General features: G+C 42.0%; 1 protein-coding gene and 1 long non-coding RNA gene across 5 annotated transcripts in view; one reads left to right on the forward strand and one right to left on the reverse strand.

Annotated features, from left to right (window-relative positions):
- GABRB1 (gamma-aminobutyric acid type A receptor subunit beta1) overlaps window positions 1–21,413 on the reverse strand; it is a 200,279-nt gene extending 178,866 nt beyond the window's left edge. For 3 of the 4 annotated variants that reach the window (XM_067531112.1, XM_067531111.1, XM_067531113.1), the window contains exons 1-3: window positions 20,568–20,647; window positions 20,320–20,411; window positions 19,981–20,048 (exon numbers count right to left, since the gene is read on the reverse strand). In XM_067531112.1, coding sequence (XP_067387213.1) covers window positions 19,981–20,048; window positions 20,320–20,411; window positions 20,568–20,647 — 240 coding nt within the window. Of the gene's footprint in view, window positions 1–19,980; window positions 20,049–20,319; window positions 20,412–20,567; window positions 20,648–21,399 lie in introns of those variants that run through there. The other variant, XM_067531115.1, reaches the window with a different exon arrangement.
- Window positions 21,414–23,663: 2,250 nt separating this feature from the next.
- Window positions 23,664–25,564, forward strand: part of LOC137141978 (uncharacterized) — a 33,605-nt gene continuing 31,704 nt past the window's right edge. Inside the window, exon 1 of the long non-coding RNA XR_010916805.1 lies at window positions 23,664–23,903. This is a non-coding gene — a long non-coding RNA (uncharacterized lncRNA). The remainder of the gene's footprint in view (window positions 23,904–25,564) is intronic.

The raw sequence follows: 25,564 nt of genomic DNA on the forward strand, positions 1-25,564 counted from the left end.
GTATTCATTTCAAATATTTTTGCACGTCCTTCATCCCTTTCAACACAGAGTTGCTATATAATATAAATGTGCCTCTCTCTACACCTTCTGCACTAGAGCTTGGAGAATTTTTCATTATGGTTTATTTGATGCATTTTGCCTCTTTTTCAATTCCAAACAATTTTTTATCTTTATGAATTTGTTCATGCAAGCACATTTCAGCCTCTGACACAAGCTGTGTTTGCTACCTGCAGTTACTATTATTACCATTGTGTGGCTGCTCATGGTATTGTTGCTGTTCCTTTTTTGGATGAATAATAGGCTAGGGAATTTTTAGACATTAAACCTTTCTCCTTCTGGGAACTTTGCATTATGCTGAGACAGCACTTCTATAAAAATTAGGCTATTGTAGTATTATAGGCAGAGTTAACTCTGAGATTCATTTTCTTTTGTTGCATTTACCCATAGCAATTGTGTGTGAGTGTTCTGAGCACAAAAGGCATTAGTCAGATTGTTGTTATTTCCCTGGTAGGGCAGAGACCTGGCTAAGGATGCTTGCATGACCCTCATTGAGTAAGTTTCAGTCATTTACGGTTTGTCTACAGAGCAATTTAACAGCCTTGGATGGGCCAGATCAGCTGGCTCAGGCTGCAGGGCTGTAAAATTGCAGTGCAGATGTTCAGGCTCAGGTTGGAGCCCAAGCTCTGTGACTCTGTGAAGGAGAAGGGTCCCGGAACCCAGCCCTGGTCTACACTGACATGGCGATTCAGCGGCAGTTGATGGGAGTTACGCAAGCTACGTAGAGTAGCTTGCGTAACTCCCGTCGATTGCTGTGCTTCCCTTCTGCGCGGTGTCTTCACTGCACTGCGCTGACAGGAACCGCATTCCCATCAACACAGCGCTACGCCACTTGAGGAGGTGATTTACCAGCGTCAACTTCTGGATCGATTGAGCGGGTCTTCACTGACCGGTCAATCGATCCAGATAGGTCAATCTGACAGCGACGACTTTGCTGCCATCAGTAGAGACATACTCCCAGACTCCAGCCCAAGACCAAATGTCTACACAGCAATTTTTAGCCCCGTAGCCTGAGTCCCGCAAGCCCAAGTCAGGTGACCCGGGTAAGCTGCCGTGCTATGGTCTTTTATTCCAGTGTAGTTGTACTGGCAGGGTATGTCTTCACTGCAGCATTTGCAACCTCACTGATAGAGAAACATGGGCCAAGCGCACAGTCTGATCAGCTACACTGAGACCTTGCAATGTGTACCAGAGTCAGGCTGTTTATGGCATTTCTTTCAGTGCCTCTCTGAGCATTATTATGCCTCTCATTATTCTGCTCACCAATTAGGCCTAATTTCTGACACACCAGTTTTGCTCCATTGATTTTCAGTCTGACTTCTCTTCTTTACTAGACATAATCTTATCACAGTCCTTGGGTTGTATCAGTAGACCTTTTTGTTTGGACTAACCCAGTCTTTTGTCCCTCTTTTCTACCTCTCTCATAAACACTTATTGTTATAGGTCAGTGGTTCCCAACCTTTTTGGCTCAAGGGCCACAGATTTCATTTTTACAACTCTGAAGGGCCACCAGTCTCTGCCAGCAGCGCCCACCTCTCCCCCCGCAGCCAGACAGAAGGAACCTCCTCGCTGATCTCCCATCCCCCTGGCTGCAGCAGGGAAACTGCATGTGTCCTGTAGCCCTGTGCACTCCATCTGGGTCCCTAGGCAATGGCTCCCTTCTGCTGCCAGGGGGATGGGAAATCAGTGCTCTCCTCCCTCTGGCTCCAGCAGGGACCCCAGCACCTAGCGACTCAGGCAGAATGCTTTGTCATGTTCCCTGCTACAGCCAAGGAGAGGGGAGTGCTGATATCCTGGCCCCTTGGCTGCATCAAGGAGCCTCCACTGGTCTTTTAGCCCCACGGAAACATGCTTCGCCTGAGTCCTTAGGCGGCGGCTCCCTTCTGCAGCCAGCGGGAGGGGAGCTGCGGGCCACTTTGAATGCCCACGCAGGCCACTTTTGGTCCCCGGGCCACAAGTTGGGAACCACTGTTATAGGTGATGGCAACATTTTATTAACTTTTTTAGCAACTTTCCCTCAGTTGAGCTCACAATTGTGGTATGCCTTCTAGATCCCGATTATTACAACAGGCTCAATGCAATCCCGGAGCAGCTATAACCAGGGGGTAAGAACAGTGCAGTATCCTCCCCCATCCCAGGAATGTTGCACCCAGCCCATGGCACCAAAACCCCATTCCCTCTCCCCTCCTCCCCTACCCCTATACAACAGCCTTCTTTTGCTGCTACTAAGGTATTAGTCCTGTAGTTCAGGTCTGTGTTACAGTGTTGAAGGTTTGACATTCAAAACAGGATTGCTGATCATGGAGGGTTTTTACAGTTGCACTTAATAGAATTTATTTTTACCTTTTTCTTCAAAAATCAAACCAAAGAAAATTACCCACAAAACCCCCTACATTAAAAGAGTGTTATTTGAGTTGTAAAGCCAAGCACTTGAAAGTTAAGAAAAGTCAGATATATAGTTCTCCATGCAACCTTAATTCAGCCCCCTTATGAATCTGCAGTATGAGGCAATCTTTAATTACATGATCACATACTATTTGTTTTTCCACAGCACTACTGCCCTCATTCCATATGCAAGATGGATACAGAAGGGGACAGAATTAAATTGCATGGACACCCATAAATCTGACATGTCCAAACTTTCGAATGCTTGACTTTGCTTTTTAAATAACTAATTTAATGTGTGATTTTGTGTATAATATTATATAAGTACAAAGGACATCAGTTTAATAATTTTTTTATACAATTCTCCCAGGTGGTCTGCAGAAGATCATGTGTTATCTCTCACACATTAGTCTGTTATCTCCCACAATTTTTCAGACTGCTCCTGGGTGCTATCAAATACTCTTACCCCACACCACTTCCTTGGTTGATGCATTTGGTTTCACATTCCTCCCCCTGATGGTGATTCCCTCTAGTTACTCAATTTTCTATTTCATCTTTCCATGCTTTGCCTAATAAGAAAGGCAATTTCAAATCTAAATTTTCTTAATTTTTATAGGTCTGTAGTAGAATTTCTTCATTCACTAAGGGCTTTGTGACCCAACCCTATCTGGCTGCATAGGAATTAGTAGACTAAGACACATACATATGCCCTATACAGCTGTTTTGGAACTTCAGCTGGGCCATTTTTTTTAGGCAAATACTAAATTGGCCAAAAAATGCATTTTTTCAGGGCATCAAAACTATGTGGATTTGGATTTAATTTCGCTAAAAAAAAATGGATTTTTTTGTAATTTGCAAAGCATTTTGACTTTTTTATTTGAAATGATACTTCATTTATAAATATAGTTTTTTTCCTCCCTTTTTTAGAAAAAGTTGGGAAAAAAAGCCCCAGAACCAAAACATACACAAAAAAATAAAATTGGAAGGGGTTCAGCTAAATGTTCCATTTGACTCAAAACAAAAAATGTGGTTTTGTTTTTTGACTTTTGTTTCAGTGAGACAAAACTTTAAAAAATCAGTTTTGCTTTGAACTAAACTGACTTTTTTTATTAAGGACTTTTTGGCTCAGCCCTGAACCAAAAAATCCATTATTTGCTCAGCTCTTCCCTCATTGTGGCTGCAGGCTGGTAGAGCAGGGGCTGTGTGCCTCTTCTCCCCACTTATATGTATACACCCCCTTGCTCTAAAGAAATATATGCCATAATATTCTCCACCACTGTCCATCACAGAGCCTTCATCTCTTCCTTCCCCTACCAATATTCACTAAACAGGATGCTTTCTGGGTGACCTGCTTTTTTTGTAGGTGCTGAGGCAAAATAATCAGGTTAATTAGGTGATTACACCTTTTATAGCCATAATAAGTCGTCATTTGAATGAAACTCCCCAAGGGTAAAAGATAGACACCAACTCATGATACTTATACTGTATGTTTACTTTGATGCACTATCAATGAAATAAGAAATAAATAGACATGAAGGTCATCTCTCTTTATTTTTTAAAAGCTTGGCTATAAGATAAACCAACTGAGATACTTGCTGAGGTAACTAATGAGAATTTTCACATCAGCACTTCTTCCTTTCAAGCTTCGTTTTTGCTAGCAGTTAATCATTATTGTTGTTTATGATTTGTTAAATGTGCTTGGTGCTGTATGTGATAGATGTAGTAGTCTGTCCCAAGCAGCTTACAATTGGAGCTGGTTGAAATGTTTTGTTTGGTTCAGGGGAGGAAGGGGAGTTGAAGGAGGAGAAGATGAAATTTTGAAAAGCCAATAAAAATATGAAGATTTTTTAAAAATTTACTTTATTTTTTCTACAAGAGCTACTTACAATCTAACTAATGATCATAGTATAGTAGTTACTTATTTGATAGTACTAGAGGTACTTGATTAGTAATATTATAAAAACATCCAAAACACAAATCAAAATTATTCTCTGTTATTTCCATTGTAACTGAATGGCTTATTTTCTTTTTGTTTTACCTGCTGAGACTTGGCTTCAAGTTTGTAGTGATGATGAGGATGCTAGCCTGGAACTCAGGAGACCCAGATTCAGTTCCTTGCTCTGTCACAGATTTCCTGTGTGACCATGGGCAAATCACTAGTCTTGTTCCAGATGTTGCACTAGTCTTGTTCCTGTGTTCCAGATGCTGTACTGGATGTTAGTTCTTCACTAGCCCACTGAGGTGTTTTGGGGACAAATTACACAAAAGATTGTGCAATGCTTAGATTATGGTAATTGGTGTGGGGGGAGGGAGTCAGAGAAGTATCATAGATAAAAAGTTCTGTGAATCTTCTGCAAAATCGAGTCTCTATTTTATGGCCTTCTGGGGTGTGTAGAGCCCTGAACATCTCATAACCCAGTTGCACACAAGGGCCACCTACATAAGGGCCAGACAGATCAGCCTGAGGCACTGGGGGAAGCACCCACTCCACAGGTGAAAGTTGAGTTACACAAGAGAAAAAGTCATGTAAGGAGTAATATCTCATGGTCTTGGGACTCTTCTCCCCTGCTAGGACCACAATATCTATAGTAGTTACCACAGCCATAATGCTGTACAAATTAGTACTGTGTGGTTCCAGACCTTGTTTTTCTTTTTTAAATAAAAAAACGGTGTCGCTGTTGAGAGAAGGATCTTTGCCATCCCAAATTCTGCCTGGGAAGACTAGAAGTTAGCTCCAGTTCCTAGTCTCTGACAGTGTCTCCTTTGGCAGTGACTTGATAAGGCAGTGTCTCCTTCGTTGAAAATGAGAATCTGGACTCCTTAATCAGTGATATCGTTGAAAGGGAAGGGGTGTGGTGGAATCTTCAATCCAATGGGCCCCATCTCTGCGCTAACAACATCAGTTCCATACTGAAATTTTCAGCTGGGACACTTACAAGTAGTTTCATGCAATTTCTTTAATGCACACTATTCCACAGTGACCTGAATGTAGCTGTTCTAACATCTGTGATATCAGTAGTGGTGGAATAATGATGCTCATCCCCCACAACAAGCAACCAGAATGGACTGATAACTCCATCCTCTTGGACATGTAGGGAAGAAGGTCAGGTGAGACCTGAGAGTCCCTTAGAAATGTTCCATGCATCACTAGGTCCATAACTTAGGACAGTACTGGGTCAATGTAAGTTGCAGATCTTGTTTTGGCCAAGGAGTTCATATAGTGGTTTTAGCAGTGTTGCTAACTGTGGAATAAACTTTCCATAATAGTACAATAGCCCTAAAAAAGAGTGAAGTTGGCCTATGTTTTGAGGTGGTTGAGCTTCTACAATAGCCTTGACTTTTGCAGGGGCCTTACGAAAGCCAGTAGCATATATGATATGTCCCAAATATTCAACAGAGGGCTGGAAAAATTCACATTTGTCCTTGCGGACTCGTAGGCCATACTCTTCTAGTCTTTGTAGGGCAGCCTCCAGGTACTTAAGGTGATCTGCCTCATTCTTGCCAGTGACCAGGATGTTGTCAAGATAGCACTGGACTCCTTGCAAGCCACTCAAGGTCCGGTCCATAGCCCTCTGGCACAAAGCTGGAGCAAATGTTATTCTGAATGGGAAGCGACAATATCAGTACAGCCCTTTCTGTGTCATGATAGTCAACAGCTCTTGGGACTTCTCATCAATGTGCATCTGTAAATACGCCTGACTCATATCAATCTTGCTAAACTTTTGGCCACCACCCAAGCCAGTAAAGAGGTCATTGATATGGGGAAGAGGGTATTGCTCTGCACACAACATTGGGTTAACAGTGACCTTAAAATCCCCACAAATCTGAATGGAGCCATCTTTCTTCAATACTGGAACAACTGGGGTTACCCATTGACTGTGGGTAACTGGTACTAGGATTCCATTTTTGACCAGGCACTCCAGGTCCGCTTCAACTTTCGGCCTGATGGCATATGGCACAATTCTGGCTTTCAGACATTTTGGCTGGCTGTCAGGCTTAATGTTCAATTTCATAGCGATTCTCTTCATACTTCCCAGATCCTCTCCAAAAACAGCAGCATGTTTCTTTAATACAGCTGTCAAACCTATTTTTTCTTTAGCCCTCCTGTGCACGTCTACCCAGTTCAGCTGGATCTTCCTAAGCCATGACCTTTCCATTAAGGCTGGTTAATTCCCTTTCACCACAAAGAGTGGCAATTTAGCAGTCTGTCCATTGAGCTCTACCTTAACTTCAGTAGTGCCCAACATGGGTATAGCTTCTCCAGTGTACGCTTCAGAACAATTTTTGACAGCTTAAGTGGGAGATGCTTTAGCTTCTCCTTATACACAGTGTCTGAGACCAGCAAAACTGCTCTGCCAGTGTCCGGTTCTATGCGTACAGGTTTACCTTCCAACAGCGGTGTTACCCAGTATTCATGTGAGCCAACTGCCATGGACAAGACATGGAGTGGCACTTCTTCTTCTGACTGGGTGTGATTTTGGTCATCCTGAGTCTGCTCTACCGTGTGCAGATTTTCCTTTTTGGTCCTCCAGACAGCAGGCCTCTTCTTATTTGTCTGTCCTGTTTGACTCTTCTTTCTTTTGTTTGCAGGCACACCCAATGTGTCTCTTTTTGCCACATTGTCAACACACTAGGTCTTTACACCAGCATTCCGATGCATGGTGACCCGGCTTTCCACAGCGATAACATTCCCGGCTCCCCCCTGTCTTGTGGGTAGGTTCTTATGACACCTTATGCACTCTGGTTGATGCAATGAGCTGTTGGGCTTCCTTTGCAGCCAGTGCCATAGACATTGCAATTTCAATGGCCTTCTGCCAAGTGAGCTGGGCCTCTGTCAATAGGTGCTTCTGTATTGCTTCATTGTGCAGACCACACACTAGCCTATCACGCAAGGTGTCATTTAACATATCATTAAATTCACAGTGCTCAGCAAGCTTCTTTAGAGTTGCTACAAATTGCACAATTGTTTCACCTTCTTCTTGCTTCTTTTTGTGGAACCTAAATCTCTCTGCAATTACCAGCGGTTTTGGAGAAAAATGTGCCTCCAAGATTTTCACAATGTCACTGTAAGATTTGTTCTCTGCCTTATCAGGATGCACTAGACTGTGCAATGAAGTATAGGTTTTAGCTTCTACAACATTTAAGAAAATGGGCACCTTCTTTGCTCTGTAATTTTATTTGCAATAACAAAAAGCTGAAAGCGCTCAGTATATGAGCTCCAAGAGTCTCATCAAAAGATCCCAAAGGTCCCGTAAATGTAGCTATTGCTGCCCCTCTTATTTTTTTTAATTTTTTTTTCTTTTCCTGGTCTTTTAGTGTTTTTTATTCATGTGTGTTGGGGTCGTTCACACACAATTGCTGGTGATTTCCATTCACTAGCACTGCTTTTGTTTCCTCCTTTCTCAGTCTGTCTGCTGCACTTTGGTCAGAACAAAGCAGAGCCTATTTTAGTTTCAGTTTGAACAGTCAGTGTAAACAGCCCAGCCCCCAAAACAGCAAAAAGGTTTTTCCTTACATTGACTTTTACTTTTTTGCCAGTGCAGCACAGGTCGATCCCATCCTTCGTCATCACTTTGTTATGTTGAATTCCTTTTAATTGCTTGTATTGAGAGAGAGAAATCAGCACAGGATCACAGAGAGATGCAACACAGGGAGCATCTTTACTGAACTAACACTAAAACAGTCCAGGAATGGCTGAGCTATCCCCTAATAGTCTAACTCTATTGCTATGGCAATAAGCTATACTCGGTTGCTACGGCAATCTAGGCAATTAGGCAAGATGCACAAAATACACAACACATCTCTGCTTACATTTAAGATCTACTGTAGCACAATGGGATACCATTCCAGCTTTATCTTAAACACATCTCTCAATCATCAACAAGCTAATCCATAAGGATTTGTTGAAATGTGATAAAAATTATGATAATCTGTCTGACTGTATCTGAAAATATGTGGCAGAAATTGAAACATTCTGATGCCTTTAAAAGCATGGAGGGGAGGGTTGTGTAAAATGTCTTGCTGGTCCTTACTTTCTGGGGAGCCATTTTTTGTATTTCTGAGGTAGAATGTAGAGCGGCAAGGTGGGTGAGGTAATATATTTTATTGGACCAACTTCTTTTGGTGAAAGAGACAAGCTTTCGAGCTTCACAGAGTGATTCTTGAGGTAGAATGTGTCATAGAACATATTTGTTGTCATGGTAACCCTTCATGATTCAAAACTACTAAAAAGAAAGGTTCAAGGCACAAGGCTGGCCTGCTCTTGGCTGCTTTAATTTATGAACCAACATTAAAAACCCTTCAGGGCTGTTGTTTTCAATTTACTGGAGATTTTTATATGTCCTGGATAATTTTATCAGATACTATAAAATGAATGTATCTGTCTTTGAGGTAGAAATGTGTCTCCTTCTGCTAGCTAGAGGCTCAATCCAACCCAGGTAGAGTCTTTCTTATTGATTTAATTGGGAGTTGCACTGGGCCCTGGCAGAATGGGTACTCTTGGCTCGGGCACAGTATACAGTCAGAGATATTTCTATAAGAGGCTTGAGAATGTGTAAAATTATCATTTCCTTTGAATAAATCAATATATAGTTTGTGGACGAATTTCTCCCCTAGGGATTGATCCAAAGCCCATTGAAATCAATGGTAACCTCTCCTTAGTGATGTATGGAACATCTATTGATGTTAAGGGGAGATCTGCATCCAAAATGTGTAAGCTAATTAATACTTATCTAGATAAACCTGGTTGTGTTTACTTATGTGGGCTGATGTTTGTACATTCAAACAGATGTTTGTTTATTTGCCTTTGCTCAATGGTCAGTGCCCATATAGGTAGGTAAATGCATCAGCATGTTCCCTTTATCTTTTTGTCTAAATTAGTTTCTTATTTCTTTTTCTAAAGGAAAACAGGCAAATAAATTTGTGATTAAAAAATGTTCAGGGCCATTCTTGAAGAGATATTTAAATGCTCAAAAGCCAGGAAATGCATTATTATGGTTTCTACAGTAGCCATAACTCAGCCAAAATGTGCACAAATTTAAAAAGAGACAAGATGGGTACGGTAATATCTTTCATTGGACCAACTCCAATAAACTCCAATAAAGTTGGCCCAAAAAAAGATATTACCTCACCCATCTTGTGTCTCTAATATCCTGGAACCAACCCAGCTCCAGCAACACTGCAAACTACAGATTTCAGGGCATATATTTCTAAAATCATACACAATAATAATGTATACAAATTTATGAAGTAGAGGGACTAGTCATGGTTGCTATAGGAACTGTACATTTGGAATTTCCAGATTTCGGTGAATTTAAGACCTCAACCATAACATTGTATTAAAGCAACTGTTTGTATATATTATAAAATTAACGAACAGTGGGTGATTTTACTTGTAATGCAAGCAAAACACTGAATGCCACTAATTCTGTTTTCAGCTACATTAATGGAAAATTGTTATTTTTAATCTTTTGTATTGCAGTAGTGCCAAAGGCTCCAGTCAAGACTGATGCCCCTTATGCTAAGTGCTGTACAAATGCACTGGCAGAGACAGTCCCTACCCTGAAGAGTTTGCAGTCTAATTTGAAAGAAGATGCAGCAAGTGAATGAGACAAACAAAAGAGGGGATATGGAAAATAAAATTGCCGTTACACAGGTTAGTTGTAAAATTGCACTGTTCCAAATCAGTGAAAGGTGGGCTGGTTATTTTAATTAGATAAAATGAGCCATCAGTCATTGTGGCATCGCCTTGTCATCATTTGGTGGCAGTTTTCTTGTAGGTGTCCCAGTAGAAGTGGGTCTTGAGGAGGGCTCTGAAGAAAGATTAATTGACTACTTAATTCAAATGAAGTTGGCTGGGAATTGTGCAGCATCTGATCCAGCATCATATTTGCTAGAACTGAGGTAACTAAAGATAATGGGACTGCTGACAAATTGAACGTTAGTTGGGTTAATGTGAGAAGTGAGGGAGGGAGAGTGGGAGAGAGACAAAACCTCCTTAAATGGCAGGAGAATTAGTAGCGGGTGGGTGGTTTTGTGCTCAGGGAATACAGGATTAAAATGTCAGAATGAAGAGCAAACGACAAGTGAATAATTGAATTCCACAGAGGTTACTTCAACCCAGGAATTCACCAGAGGAAATGGTTAGAATTGGTAAGAGTGACCACATTTTCATTCAGAAGTTACAATTAAGAACATAAGAATGGCCATAGTGGGTCAGATCAATGGTCCATCTAGACCAGTATCCTGTTTTCTAACAGAGGAAAGTGCCAGATGCTTCAGAGGGAGAGAACAGAACAGAGCAATTTATCAATTTGATCTGTCCCCTGTTGTCCAGTCCCAGCTTCTGGCACTCGGAGGTTTAGGGATACCCACAGCATGGAGTTGGCCATAGACAGCTTTGCTAATAGCCATCGATGGATCTATCCTCTATGAACTTATCTCATTCTTTTTTGAACCCAGTTATCCTTTTGGTCTTCAGAACATCCATTGGCAATGAGTTCTACAGGTTGACGGTGCATTGTGTGTTTTGTTTGTTTTAAACTTAATGCCTAGTAATTCCATTGGGTGACCTAGGTTCTTATGATACATGAAGGGGTAAAATGCTTCCTTATTCACTTTCTCCACACCAGTCATGATTTTATAGACCTCTATCATATCACCCTTAGTCATCTCTTTTCTAAGATGAATACTCCCAGTTTTTAAAATCTCTCCTTGTATGGAAGCTGTTCCATACCTCTAATCATTTTTCTTGCCCTTCTTTGTGGTTTTTCCATTTCTAATATATCTTTTTTGAGATGGGGCAACCAGACTTGCACACAGTATTCCAGGTGTGGGCGTACCATAGAGTTATTCGATTGCATTATGATCGTTTGTCTTATTTGTCCCTTTCCTAATGGCGCCTAGCATCCTGTAAGGTACTGGATAATATTCTAGTGAGGAATATCTCCTGCCAACTGCCAATTTTAAGCCCTAAGAACCCACTTATTAGATAAGGTTAGCCCCATGGCTTGTGTTTGATCATTCTGACACTGCCACAGCAAGGTCCGTTAAGCATGTATTTAACACAAGATCCCTGAAAGCATCCTAAGTCATTCTGATGGCACAGTTTGCTTCATGGGTGTTGCAAGACATAAACAGGACTATTCATGTGCTTTGCTTGATCACGGCCATGTACCAGTAAGCCTGTGTAGAAGCTCTAGCACAGGGGTTCTCAAACTGGGGATTGCAACCGCTCAGGGGGTCGCCAGGTTATTATAGGAGGGTTGAGAGCTGTTTGCCCCCATGCATGCTGAGGCTCTGGCTGCCAGCAATGCGTGGGGCTGCCAGCCCGAGCCCTTCAGAGCTGGGTGGTCAAAGAGCTGCTGGTTGGGTGCCCAGCTCTGAAAGCAGCGCCATTCCCAGCAGCAGCACAGAAATAAGCATGGCATGGCATGGCGGGGTCCTCACTATTTTGGGGGGGGGGGAGGGTCATTACAGCCTCAAATATTTTCAAAGGGGGGTCCCAGCAAAAAAATTTTTGAGAATCCCTCTAGCATGAAAGTATGTTCAGTGTTGTAGATCAGGAACTGAACCCTACAAGCTATGGAAACAGGCTTATATTTGGTTGCTGTATAAAAAATTCTGTGTCTGTTTTTATATCAGACATGAGTTTTCAGAGCTCTACAAGAACAAGTAACTAAGATTTTTGCTACTCTTGTAATGCTTTGATCTCTGCTCCATTAAATGGAGACTGTTGGGGAAAGCTTTTAGAGATAATACTTTAATTCATTTATTGCATGTGAATGATTCTTTTCCTAAGCCTACTTCTTAGTGACCATTTTCTAGTAGATATAGCTATACACTCTTCGTTTGTTTGCTCTGAATCTTGAACACAACTACCATGCATCATACTACCCGGACGTATTCCTTGCAATCTCCCATAAGTAGCCTTTGTTAACCTGGGTCAAGGTATTGCAGTAAACCAGACAAATCATGTCACAGAAACTTAATAGATTTTGTCATAGCATGGTTCCTAATGAGCTCATTTCATATTCATGTAAATGTCTAATATACTTCCATAAGAATTCTGTCATGGTGGAAAATTAGTCAAACATCATTAACTGAGACAAAGCAAAAGGGTCACCTTGTAGTTTTGAAAGGAAACACTTCGTAAATTTCAATTACTACAACAAGGTTGCAAAAATAAACCCATTAAAACGTGTCTCATGGTACATTAGGGAAGAAGGGAGTGTGTACAATGACTAGAACAGGAGAGTGGGAGTCAGCACAGGCCGAAGTGGAACCTAAGAGTACTGTTGATTTGCTGATTGATATAAGGCAAGTCATATTTGTCAAGTGTCTCAGTTTACCCACCTTTAAATGAGTATAACAGAACATACCTACATCCCAAACAGGGAGGTCATGAGAATGAATGCTTGGATTAATCCTTTATATGAAAATCACTATAGAAACTCAGTGTAGTATTACTATTAAACCACTAAACATAATAACTATAAAACAATGCAGTCCAAGGAAGCTTACAAAATAAGTAATTTGGGGAAAATACCAGAAGGGTTTATTTCAAAACTGGGTGAGTTTCAATACCCACATGGGCGAGGTGTTTCATAACAGAAGGGTATATTTTCAAAAGGCTCCATCACTGGGCAAGCTGCACAAACGGTCTATTATTCCTGAGGGTAGTCACATAATTCATAGTAGTCTTTTTTCTAGACTCTAAGATAAAGTTGCAGAAAAAGTCTGTGGGTAGGATTCATGCAGATACTGAAATCAAGTTGTTGGCCCATCAAGTCCATCAAGGGCAAATTCACAGCAGTGCCAGCTGCCCAAACACGGCTCCACTACGGGTCAGATTAACAAAAGAACTCCATTACTATTTAAGTGTCAAAATAAGCATCTAGGTTGAAAATCTGACCATATTTGTGAGTGTTGCGCACTTCAAAACCTGGCCCTCTGGTTTTGAAAACATGGCTCCAGGTGGGGAAGGTCATCCAGGTGATGTGCTGATTCAGTGCATTTCGTAAGGAGACTTCTTCAACAGGGAACATGTGGAGTCAAACTCAATAAAAAGCTGCTTGTACTGGAAGAGTGCCCTCACCTGGGGGGCTGCTAACTGTCCTGTGCGAATGAATACCTCCAGCAGCAGGTGCCCTGTAGGCAGCAGAAGGTGTAACTTGCATCGTCTTATGCCAGCTTTGATTCTGGCCCAGAAACTAAGAGAACAATGACAGATCCTTTTAAATAAAACTAAAGTAAAATGCGCACACACACACAACACTAAATAGAAAACTAATGGTGTCTAGTGAAACAACAGGAGTGGTTCAACTCAAAGAGCCAGGGTGATGTAATATTCAGTCTATCATGGCTGTGATTCACAGAGCCAGGATCACATTCTTCCACTGGGCAGACTTAAAAATACCCCTTATTCCATTTGTCCCAGTAGGGCTCTGCAGCTGATTCTGTGGTCAGTGGTGGTACACATTACCGGCCCAATCCAGCAGTCCTTACACATGCAGACTAGTCTCATTGAAGTCAATCACTGAGGACTACTCACTTGAGTAAAGGGTTACAAGATCAAGCTTTACCTTCATATTCCCCCTCATGAGATACTGAGCCACATTACCCTACATAAGGCAGAGTTAATGTGCCTTGAGGGATGTGGTGATTGTGCTATGATAAGCTGTTAATAGCATCATTAACAAAACACAATTGTCCTGTATTTTTTACTTCACACTTTATAGTCCCATCTGAGTGTCCTGTGTTCAAAATGATTGTAGTCTTTCAGCAGTGGAGCAATTTCCCCAGCATGAAGATCACTTGAATATAATAGAGACCAAAGTTTGCAAATAAGGTGTCCTTGTTTTCATAGCACAATGACTGCAAGCATGTTTAAGCAGATGGCAAGAAAACTAACAGGCAGCAACATTTCTCATTCTGAACAAATAAAGGAGCTGAATTTCAGAGATGTTGAGTATTTGCAGTTCTCCCTAAAATCACTGGGAGTGGTGGGCACTAAGGTCCGGAGGCCTAAAGGTATTTAGGCACTTAACTCCCATTGAAATCAATGGGAGTTAGGCACCTAAATACTTTTGAGGATCTGGATCTCAGCATCTTTAAAAACCAGGGTGAAAAAGTATTTTATTTTATTTATTTTATTTTATCCATTTTATTCTTAATATTTAAGGACATATTTTCAAAGTAGTTTTGATTGTTCTGCTTGTGGTCCAGAGAGTGACAGGCCTGTATTTGGACACACAGTACACAGGGGGAGGAGCCTGTATTTCTTCTTTCTTTGCTAACACTTGTATAACTTGTCATGCCAATAAAGTCTTATGCAACTTGGGGAAAAAATGTGCATGGCCAGACACAGTTGCAGACTTATGCTGGAAAGAGCACAGGGATTGCTCTCTCAGTGCTTCCCCAAGGTGTACAGAGCTATAAAGGAAGTGAGGCAGGAAGGAGACAGGTCCAGGGCCCTGCAGTACAAGGAGAGGAGACTGCACCAAATTAAAGACAGTGCAGACTCCATAGCACCACTGAGCATTGGACTGGATAGGGAAAGATTGTGACACCCAGAGGTATAACCCCTCCCTAAACACCTACTGGGACGAGAGTCCTGTAGCACTTTAAAGAGTAACAAATTTAATTTCTGCAGGCATAAGCTTTTGTGGGCTGCAACCCACTTCGTCAGATGCAAGAAATAGAAATCAGATGGGGGGTATATAGGATAAGGAACAACAATGGGGAGGGTAGGTGTTAGCAAAGTCCATTCAGTTAGAGTAGATGAGGCCTATTCACTGAGGGTGGCAGCTAAACATCACCATTTGGCTCTGCCAGACTAGTAATGTGTACTACAAAGTCGTATATTAATATGTATTACATGGGCTTTCCTCAACTTCAGTGGTCTTTGGATCAAGCCAGCAGCATAGGTTTAGATTCAAGCAGTAATACTACTCTTAGGGTCTAATAGGCTATAATTAAATTCCCCAGTGGAAAAGCTTACCTGAGGCGTAACAGTTCATAACAGGGAAACTTCATTGCTGCTTTAAAAACAAATAGCAAACAAAAAACCTGCTGTTTCTTATTATGCTAGAAATGTTTTTAAATAGTTTTTTAAGTGGATGTTTATAAATAACTAATTTAGCAAAGGGAAGCAGCAACAGAGGTAATGGAAAAAGGCATGGGGTCAGAAGTTAGCTAATGAGGCTCAGGCATCTTGAAAATGTGAAGAAGGTCACCTTGTTGACCTTGGAAATGTAATGAAAATGAAGTATAACTATCTGGTTTAAAGCATTTGTCAGAATATCAGTTAGTATTTCCTAAGCATAAATAGAAAGAGGAAGTGAAGGTTTGGATCAGGATGTAAAAACTTGGTACCTAAAATAAGGAGCTAAGTAAGTGGCTTGATCAGCAAAAGTGCTGAGTCCCAGGCCAGCACTGTATCCATTGGACCATCATAAGTTAATTTACGTTTATTTCACTATAGTAAACAGGATTGCAAAGTATATTTCTGTGATGATAAAGCAAGAAGGAAATAGAAAAGTAGGAAAGACAACATTTGAATGAAGGGTCTCTATTCTTGTCAGTTTTTTTCATAGATCCAGAGATTCCAAGGCCAGGAGGAACCTTTGTGATTATTTAGTCTCACCTCCTGTATAACACAGGCCATAGAACTTCCCCATATCTTTTAGAAAAACAACCAGTCTTGATTTTGTCAAATTGTCAGTGATAGAAAATCCACCAAGACCTAGGTAAATTGTTCCAATGGTTAATTACCCTCACTTTTAAAAAATTATACCTTATTTCACATCTGAATTTGTCTAATTTCAATTTCCAATCATTGGATCATAGTATATCTTTCTTTGTTAGATTAAAGAGCCCATTATCAAGTATTTGTTCCCCATGTAGCTACTTTAGATTGTAACCAAGTCAGCCCTTAATCTTCTCTTTGTTAAAGTACATACATTGAATTCCTTGAATCTATCATTATAAGACTTGTTTTCTAATACGTTAATCATTCTTATTGCTTGTATCTGAATAACCCTCTCCAATTTATCAACATCGTTGTTGAATTGGGGGCACCAGAACTGGACACAGTATTCTAGCAGCGGTCGTGACGGTAACAAATACAGAGGCAAAATAACCTCTCTACTACTACATGAGATTCCCCTGTTTATGCATCCAAGGACTGTATTCGCTTTTTTGGCCACTGTGTTACACTGGGAGATCATGTACAGCTGATTATCCACCATGACCCCCACATCTTTTTTAGTGTCACTGCTCCCCAGAATAAAGTCTCCCATCATGAAGGTAGGACCTATATTATTTTTTCTAGATGTATACAGTGAGCTGAATTCAAATGCATATTTGTTTGCGTGTACCCAGCTTAGTAAGCGATCCAGGTTAGTCTATCAATGACCTGTCTTTTTCATTATTTACCACTCCCCCAATTTCTGTGTCATCTGCAAACTTTGTTCTGCTGATGTGGAAAGGGAGAGAGGCAGGGGGAGGGTAGATACATTATGGATCATACTTTGTTCAGCCCAGAGCAGAAATACTGCTGGAAAATACAACATAATTAACCCTACACAGCACTGAGTTTGTCCTGCGGCTTGGTCTCCTCAACTCCCATTTGAGGATCCAGGATGTTCAGCACTTCAGAGGAAGTGCTCTGCACCTCTCAGGATAAGGTCGTTAGTACCACTAGTGGTGGCATTAATTTCACTCTGCTTCAGCCCCTTTGCGCAGGCGATCAACATAAAGTCATGGCGGAGGTACACAATAGCCCTACATCATCTAAGGCAGACATTCTGTCAGCAGGGATGATTTGCTCAGTGTATACTGTGGGGAGGCTAGCCCTGCCCCCAGGGAATGGTCTGGGGGTGAGGATGGGGTTTATTCAGTGAGATATGCAAGGTTTATATGGTCTTTCTTCTGCCCTGTCCACACAGTCACTAATAAGTTCTCCTTGAAAGGAAAGTTTCCTCAGGAACTCTGCAAATTAGAACTTGCAAAGTCTGTTCTTTGTGTTTTCCCTTTTCCCACCTGCTGTTTATTATTTAACTTTTGTATTAAGATATAACTTCTACATTCCTTTCATGGCCCTATTGTGCTGGGCATAACACATATAGTGAAAACAGTCCCTGCCCCAAAGAACTTACAATGTAATTATGATGCTAGGTAGATAAATATAACAACTATATTTATGCAACAGCAGAAAATTAAGATATACAGTTAACAGTAGTAAAAATAAATCTAAAGACAAAAAATACTGTCTTTTTAAGAGTTCCAGTGATAAATATTAGACTGTAGGAATCTTAGGAAAAACATTTGAAGGGAAGTTAATTTGAAACTGATAAATGTCTTTGTTTTGTGAAATTTCAATAAACTGACAACTGGTGTCAAAACAAAGCACAGCTTTCCAGTTCCTCTTAGTTGCATGGATGTTCCTCTTCAGATGGGACAAAAGTACCTTAGATTTTCATTTGAGACTGCCCTCCTCCCCAAAATGCCCATGAAGTATATTAATCAGAAAGGATTTTGGTAGGATTAAAAGTTTTGATTTTCATTTTTTGTAGTATAGAAAGAGAATGTGAAATCAGTCCAGCACTAGATTTTTTTGGCCTTTATGCATTCATGGTTATTATAATGCAATCATTTCAGCAATGAAATTAACACAATCAAGTACAATGTAGCACACATCTTTGTCAGAAGTTTCATTTTATTTGACCCTCAACCAGGTTTCATTTTCTAATTTAGCTAATTAGATACTTTATTTATATACTGTTTTCTTTTTGCTGAATGAAAAGAAGTTCTTTCTGGTATCTGCTTTCTTTTTCTTTGCTTTTATGTTGAGAAGTTTTTAGTTTGTGAAGGTGATGTTCTTTCTTTATAATAGCTTTTATCTCTACCATCTAAATCAGTTGATATAGAAATTCAATCAAAAAATATGTACCAGGAATCTGTAATATTTCTGAATATTTCTAGTATTTCAAATATATGTAGTTGACTTGGGGTGAAACCATCAAGAGAAAAAACAAAGCCTTATATATGACATATATTTAAATATATGTAATGGGCAATTTCAAAAATCCGATTCAAGTATATTCAAATTATAGAAATATTGTAAATGACTTTTCTTCTTAGCAGCCCTGAGTTACTTAACACAGATATTTACTATTAATTCTGCTACTCCAAAGTATGTGATCCAATCTGTAATACCAAACTGTTTGCTTTCAGTAGCCAATTTATGAGAGATGAGATGGACACTGACCTAAAACCTGATCAAAGCCGTTCAATCCCCCGCCTCACCTATTGCTGATAAAATCCTCACAGACATATTTACCTGTGCAGTCATAGAACACTTCACATTAGAGCTAAGATTTCTCAGTCAGTCAGCAATTACAGTTCAACCAGGCAAGAGATCTCTGAAATACTAGAGGGAAAACAAGGAGAGTCCTGTAGCACTTTAAAGACTAACCAATTTCTGTTAGTCTTTAAAGCTTATGACTGCAGAAATTTGTTAGCCTTTAAAGTGCTATAGGAGTCTCGTTGTTTTTGCTGTATACAGACTAACACTGCTACTCCTCTGGAACTAGAGGGAAAGCAACAGGCTTCTGCTGTGTCTCAAGCCGTACGAATGCTGCTAGCTCTGAGTCTCAGTAGCATTGTTACTTATGCAGAACATGGTGCTTAGCAGACAACGTAGCAACCACTACTGTTGTTTAGACTATTTCCTCCACACCAAATTACAAGAGATTAAAATATAAACAGCCAATACCTTACCCTCTAACTTCCTAACACAATGATTTCTCCCTCCCCCGTCCCTCTCCCCACAGGTGTCTCTGGGTTCCGAGAGCAAACAGGAGGCTCAAGGAGAGCAGATTTATGTTATTGCAGTCTGAATATGTAGATCTCTAAATTGCATACAGAGTCACGCAAAATCCACAACACCCCTTTGGGCTTTTTTCCCTTGAACAGCAACCTTTGCCAAGGCAAGGATCTCTGCCTCCTGACCAGTCAACAGTCAGTTTGCCTTAGCTCTATCTATTCCTTCCGAGGACAGCATGGTTGTCCCTAGATCCCTCCGCCTCCCCGACTCCACAAACGCAGCATTGTCGTTGTGTCAAATATGCTTTTTTATCCCCGACTCCTGTTGCCAGCCGCCAAGGGCTCTGGAGGGGGGCAAGGAAGCGTGGAGCTGTCCCCGGTGCTGAAAGGCAGTAAGGCGCAAGGATCGGCAGATGGCGCCAGGCAGTATTTTAAAAGGACACGGAAGGAGGAGACGATACCGTGCAAACTCGTCCCAAACAGGTTTCCCCAGCGCAACTATCAACAGCTCTTCTCCAAAGCGCACTCAACATGTTTAACTCCGCTGATCGTCCCCGGCGCTGGCACGAAAGACAAAGCTGCACAGATACGATGCTGAGATCCCCCCAAGTGAGGTGTGAGGGGCAGCCACAAAACGTGCCAATTTCAGAGCTGCGCTCTTTGGGGGGGCGGGGCGAGAGGGCCCGGGTTTAATTCCGAACGTCTACTCACCATGTTGACCTCCGAGACCATGTCTATACTGGCAATGTCTATCCGCATCCCGACGTCCACAGGAGCACCTTCAAACAGAAACAGGGGGTTGGTTTGTTGTATAAAAGCATCAGCCCTGTGCCTGGCTGTGTAGTGGCATATATGTGTGCGTGTGTTTGCATGTGTGAGGCTGGGTGCACCAGGAGGTGTGTGTGTGCGTGTGTGTGTGTGTGTGAGTGAGTGATACATTTGTCCACAATCATTTGCAAAGACTAATTTGCCTTTTAAGTGACGTTACCCTCTGGTACAGGAAACGCAGCCCGGGTTTGTTACCCGTTGAAAAAAAGACTGAGACGTTACCTCCGAAGTCTGGCCTCAAGCGAATGTCGTATCCCTGGAGCAATCTATCCACGGTCTGCTTCACATGGGACATGTTGCTGGGCTCGTTGACGCTGGAGGGAAGAAGTAGGGGTTGGACTGAGAATCAGCGTTAAAGCTGTAAGCAGACAGAGAAAAAGCAGCCCCGTCCACCTCCGGGAATAATGAGATCAGCAATTCACCCGCGCGCGGACACACCCATAGAGGGTCCAGCGGCGGGAAAGGCTTACCTCTGCGCACAGCAGACCATGGCGACCATCAGCGGGAACGACAGAATCCCACAGTATCCTCGCCTCTGAACTGGCCGCATGCCTCGCTCTGGCTGGAGAACGGGCTTCCCTGCGAAGATTCAAGGAATGCAACTTACTCCAAGAGGCAGAGCAATAATGCCCAGTGGACCGGCGCATGCGCGGAGGTCGCTTGCTATCCAGGCACCTTTTGCCTTGAAAACAATGGTGTAAAACAGGCAACAGAGCCAAACCTCTGAAAGTTCCCGGTCTCTTCAGCCAGGGTCCTCGGAGCAGACCAGAAAAAGCACCTGCGTGTGGCAGGAAGGTTTTCTTCCTCACACAAGCTGAGCTCAGCGCGGGGGGCTCAGACAGCGCCAGGCTCCGCTTGGCACCTAGTGTAGACGGTCCCCATTGCACATTGCAACTGGAGGCTGTCGATCTGGATGGAGCTTCGACTACTGGAATTGTTCTGGACATAGCAGATGATTCCCTGTACCACAGCCAATTCCCGTGGAAAGTGTTCTGGGACAAACCTGGTCACCGTTTCCCTGTTGGGGGAGGGGAGAGGAGGAGGAGGAGGAGAAGCAGCAAACCAGCCAGATATGCTCAGATTATGTTGGTGGCTGGAGCAAAAGCATTTATTGAAACTGACAAGGATAGCAGCAGCTCCACAAACGTGAAAGACACTCGGCTCCAAACACTTACAGCCATCAAATAGGTGGCAAGCACCCGACCCCCCGCTAGGCACCAGCAAAGCTGCTGGATAGCAACCGCGTGCAACATCTGATCACTACCTCAGTCTAGCAGCCCTCAGCATACAGGGGTAGCCTACGCCCTTGGTTTTGTTCCTTTGTTGTTTTTTAAGCACCATGAACAGCTGATGTGGCTCCCGAGGGGTGGCAGACACATCTGTTCACATCTGGGAAGGAATCCTACGCGTGCAGCACAGACACACAACACTGCAACAGGCGGGCTGGGGCATAGCTGGACGCAATGCATGGTGTCACACCAACTCTCACCTCTCCCAGTGGGTTGCAGGTGAGAACGCTGCGGGAGGAGGTGGGAGGAAAGAGGCTCTTCAAAGACTCAGTCTGTTGTTTTCCTTCCAGACATTTCCTGAATGTTGATGAAGAGGAAACCGACGTCTACAATCCGTCCCCATTCGCCACAGCAGAAAGATGCTGTAAGGATCCGTGATCCCAGTCTGCTTACACCTAGGTGTTTGTTTACTTTCCATCCCGAATGTGAAGTGCAGAAATAGTTGTGATAGAGCAACAAGTGGCCTTGGAGTTTTCTGAGGGGGTTTTACTCGGGTAATACATACCGACCAGCCTGTGCTATTTGGATGTTTGATACTGATCTCGTTACCCAAGGCAGAAACTTCAAAGATCCTGAGCCCAAGGGCACATTAATATGCATACTTTAAGGGAAGTGCTGAGTCAGGACTGCTTGTTCCTCTCATAGAGAGGTGCGAGGCGGAGGAGTTCTGAGCAGGTCAAAGGCTGTGCAAAAGGTCCCTACAAGGGTGCGTGTCACAGTGGAGGGGGAGTCAAAGGACAAGGTCGGCATGATATTAAACCACTGCAAACCCACCCAAGAGTGGGAGGAGGAAACCTTTGTGAAAGCCAGGTACTGCAGCGAGGTCCTCTAAAGATTTCATCTAAGCCAGGGCTTTTGGTTCCATCTGAAAAGATAAAAAATGTTTTTCAAGTAATAGTGGTCCCAAATCAAGCACCCTGCATGTCAGCATTCCTAAACTTTGGAGAAGTTCAGATCACAATCCATACTAGGCAAATGGCCCCTATTTCTGTAATGCACTGAACAAAAATCTTGGATCCAACCACCCTGGACTTAGGGACAATTGACACTTGATTTTAACTATGGGGTACAGATCCACCTCTGCCTAAAAGTAGTAGTAGTTTTTGTTTGATGTGCTGTGGCCTTGAAAGCACCCAGGTTGACAGCACTCAGTGACTTCATAATTGATGTGGATGATGGATTGTCTGAGTCAGCTAATGATTTTCATGGCCATAATGCCATCCATGGCACTATTGTAGGCGGTGGCTGGCTCAATCAATAAAACTAGGTGTACTCACAATCTAATATGTGGGCTAGGGTTGCAGCTGTCATAGACTGCTCATTACAACCTGCGGTTTGTGGGAGGGACACACTTTTCCTGTTGTGTAAGGGGACATGCTTTGTTGATCTTCCCTTGCAGGCTAATGGCACCTGATTGGCTTCCAGAGGCTTCTGAAGGAGAATGCTGTCCTTTCAACAAATCACTTTATTGATGGGTTAGCAGATTTCATAATGATCTTTCATTCACAACCATCTAAAGGGTGGGAAAGCACAAGGGGAGAAGAATCTTATTTAAGGAGAATCTATGCTCCAGTTGGATTTTCACATATTTCTTCACATTAACTGCAATTTGTTATCTTCTTGAATATCTGATTACAAAGTTGTTTTACAGCTTTAGTGATAAGTGGAAACTCTACTACATGAAACAGGTAACTCATCTCTCCCAGAGACTGCACTGAATCCATCACTTGTACTTTGTACCACTGATCATGAGGTATTGTGGACTCACCTATAGACCCTGTCATGAGTTAAAGAACCTGGCTTCTGGTGATTCCATTCACTTCCTGCAGAGAGTTCTGAGGGGTTGATTTTGGGCAACTGATCTTCCTGATGTGCATCCTCATGTGGGGTTTCCCCTTGTCAATCCTCTTGTGTAGTGTGTTTTATTGGCCTGTGGCAATTTGAGGTATCTCTCTACATACAGCTTATGAATTCTGGCTGCTTTAATGAAATTGCTGTATGATTGAATGTCTCAGTATATGTGGAATATACCATCTGCTCTCAAGGTTGTGTCACATATCTTCCACCTGAGGGGCATTAAATCTCGATAGCTCCCATTGAAATGGAAGCACCTTAGGACAAGGGAATGGCCTAGGTGAAACCACTTTTCTCCAACTTCTTTGTGGGAGGCTGGGGTTTGGAAAGTGGAAAATTCCCAAACGAGAACAGAGATATCAGGTGTTAATGCTGTGTCTTAAAAACAGAGTCTGAGACATGGGGTTGGGGAGTGATGGGGGACTCAAAGGGACTCACAGAAACAAAGAAAGTTTGGGCAGGAGAAAAGAACAGAAGAGCATGCTTTTGTAGCAAAGGGGATCTTTTTAACTGCTGGACCAGACAAAGAAGAAGGAAACTGGTTGCAAAGGAGAGAGAAACCATGAGTTGGAATGGAAGCCATGTGCATGGCAGGAAATCCTAGACTTCATAGAGGACTCTGACCTGAGCCTAAAAATGCTCAATTGTGGAGAGAAAACTGAGGTAGGGAATGTGTATAGGTGTTTTATTATCTTGTCTAGGTCAGTATATTTTTTTGATAGCTAAAGTAAAGAGTGACTGGTTTTGGAACCCTTTGCAAAGTCTTTGTGTCTGTTTGCTTCTACTATCACCTGTTCATGAAGAACTGTAAACCCAGAGTACCCACAAGGTTGGAGCTCTGCTAAAGGTGTGCTTAAGCTGCTGAAGAGTCAGGGGTTAGGGGGTGGAGGGTCAGCACTAGTCCTGGGGCCCTAGGGCAGTGAGCCATGGTTTCTCATTTCTGTGAAGTGGTAGCACACAGCCTGTGCCTAGGAAGTGTGCCAGAGAGGCCAAGGAAAGAGACAGAGCTGTCGCCTACTCAGACCAAAGAAAGCTTAACACACATGGATTCAGTATCTGAGATTCAAGTATAGCAGCCTGGTTAGTATTCAGCTTGGAGGAGCTTTACCAGGGATGTGACTGGGCCATTGGAAGGATTAATAAGGAAACAATATGCTTATAGTTATGACTCAGTTCAGTGCCTGTTTCTTCTGACCTTGCTAAAGTATCTGAATGACTTAGTATACAGCAAAGTCTGGGGCATGAATGAAGGCTAACTAATTGAGGCTCGCTCTTGACAAAATGGAAGTAATGCTGATAGGTTGAGAAAAGCAATTGGAAGATATGGAGTTATCTGCCCCTTTGATAGAAGGTCTGTACAATTTATCACTAGAATTTACAGTCTCAGAGTATTGTTAGATTCCAAGCGGCTGTCAGATGATCGAGTAGTAAAGAGTGACTTTTACCATCTTCTTTTGGCCAGAGCTTGTGAGGCAAGGATCTTGCTACATTGACTTTCAACTATTGTCACCAGAGCTGGCTGAAAATGAAATGTCACACAAAAAAATTTGAGATTTTGAAGTTTCCATTTCATAGACCCACATTACCCTTTTGCTATATTTCAAAATCAATTTTTTTTAAATCAAAAATATTATTGAAGTTAGTGAAAATTTACACTTACCAAAACACACAATTTTTGGGAAATGAAAACTTTCAATAATCGTGTTAAGGTTTTTGATTTAAAAAAAAAAAGAAACTTTTCTGAAGATTATTTGATTTGTGACAAAAAGTTCTTGTGATTTTTTTGTTTTGCTTTTGAGTAAAAGTCTATTTTTGCCCCATCCATTCCCCCTTTTTATTTGAAAAAATCAACAAACTCTAACTGCAACCTTAAGACTAGATTGCTGCATTGCTTATGAACAGTACCTTGAGTCCATTTGGAAACTGAAGCTGGAGCAGAATGCAACAGACCACTTGCTATGCAAGGTTTCTCACTGTGAACATGGTATATCAGTATTTTGTGATCTACACTGGTAGAGTTTAAATTGATTTTTTTAACCTATGAAGTCTGCATCTGTGCTGGCAATTTGAGGGAAATCTCCCACCATTAATGCTAATTTAAGCCAGCTACAGGGGGATTTAGTACCATGTTAGATAAGCCTCCTTAGAGTTGGATTAAATGAGATGGGTAGATTTATCTAAATTGCAAGTGTAAACATGGCCTAGGTGGCTTTGTCTTTTCTTGTCTGAGGGATCACCTCTCTCTCTGTGCCATATAGCCACCGTTGCAATCAGAAGAGATACTTGAGCAGGAGCTCCCTTGATGTGAGAGAGGGGAGCTGCTG

This window comes from Emydura macquarii, unplaced genomic scaffold (assembly GCF_026122565.2).
Source record: "Emydura macquarii macquarii isolate MOO-44397 ecotype Brisbane River unplaced genomic scaffold, CSIRO-AGI_Emac_v2 contig_3128, whole genome shotgun sequence".
In the NCBI taxonomy this organism is placed as follows: domain Eukaryota; kingdom Metazoa; phylum Chordata; order Testudines; family Chelidae; genus Emydura; species Emydura macquarii.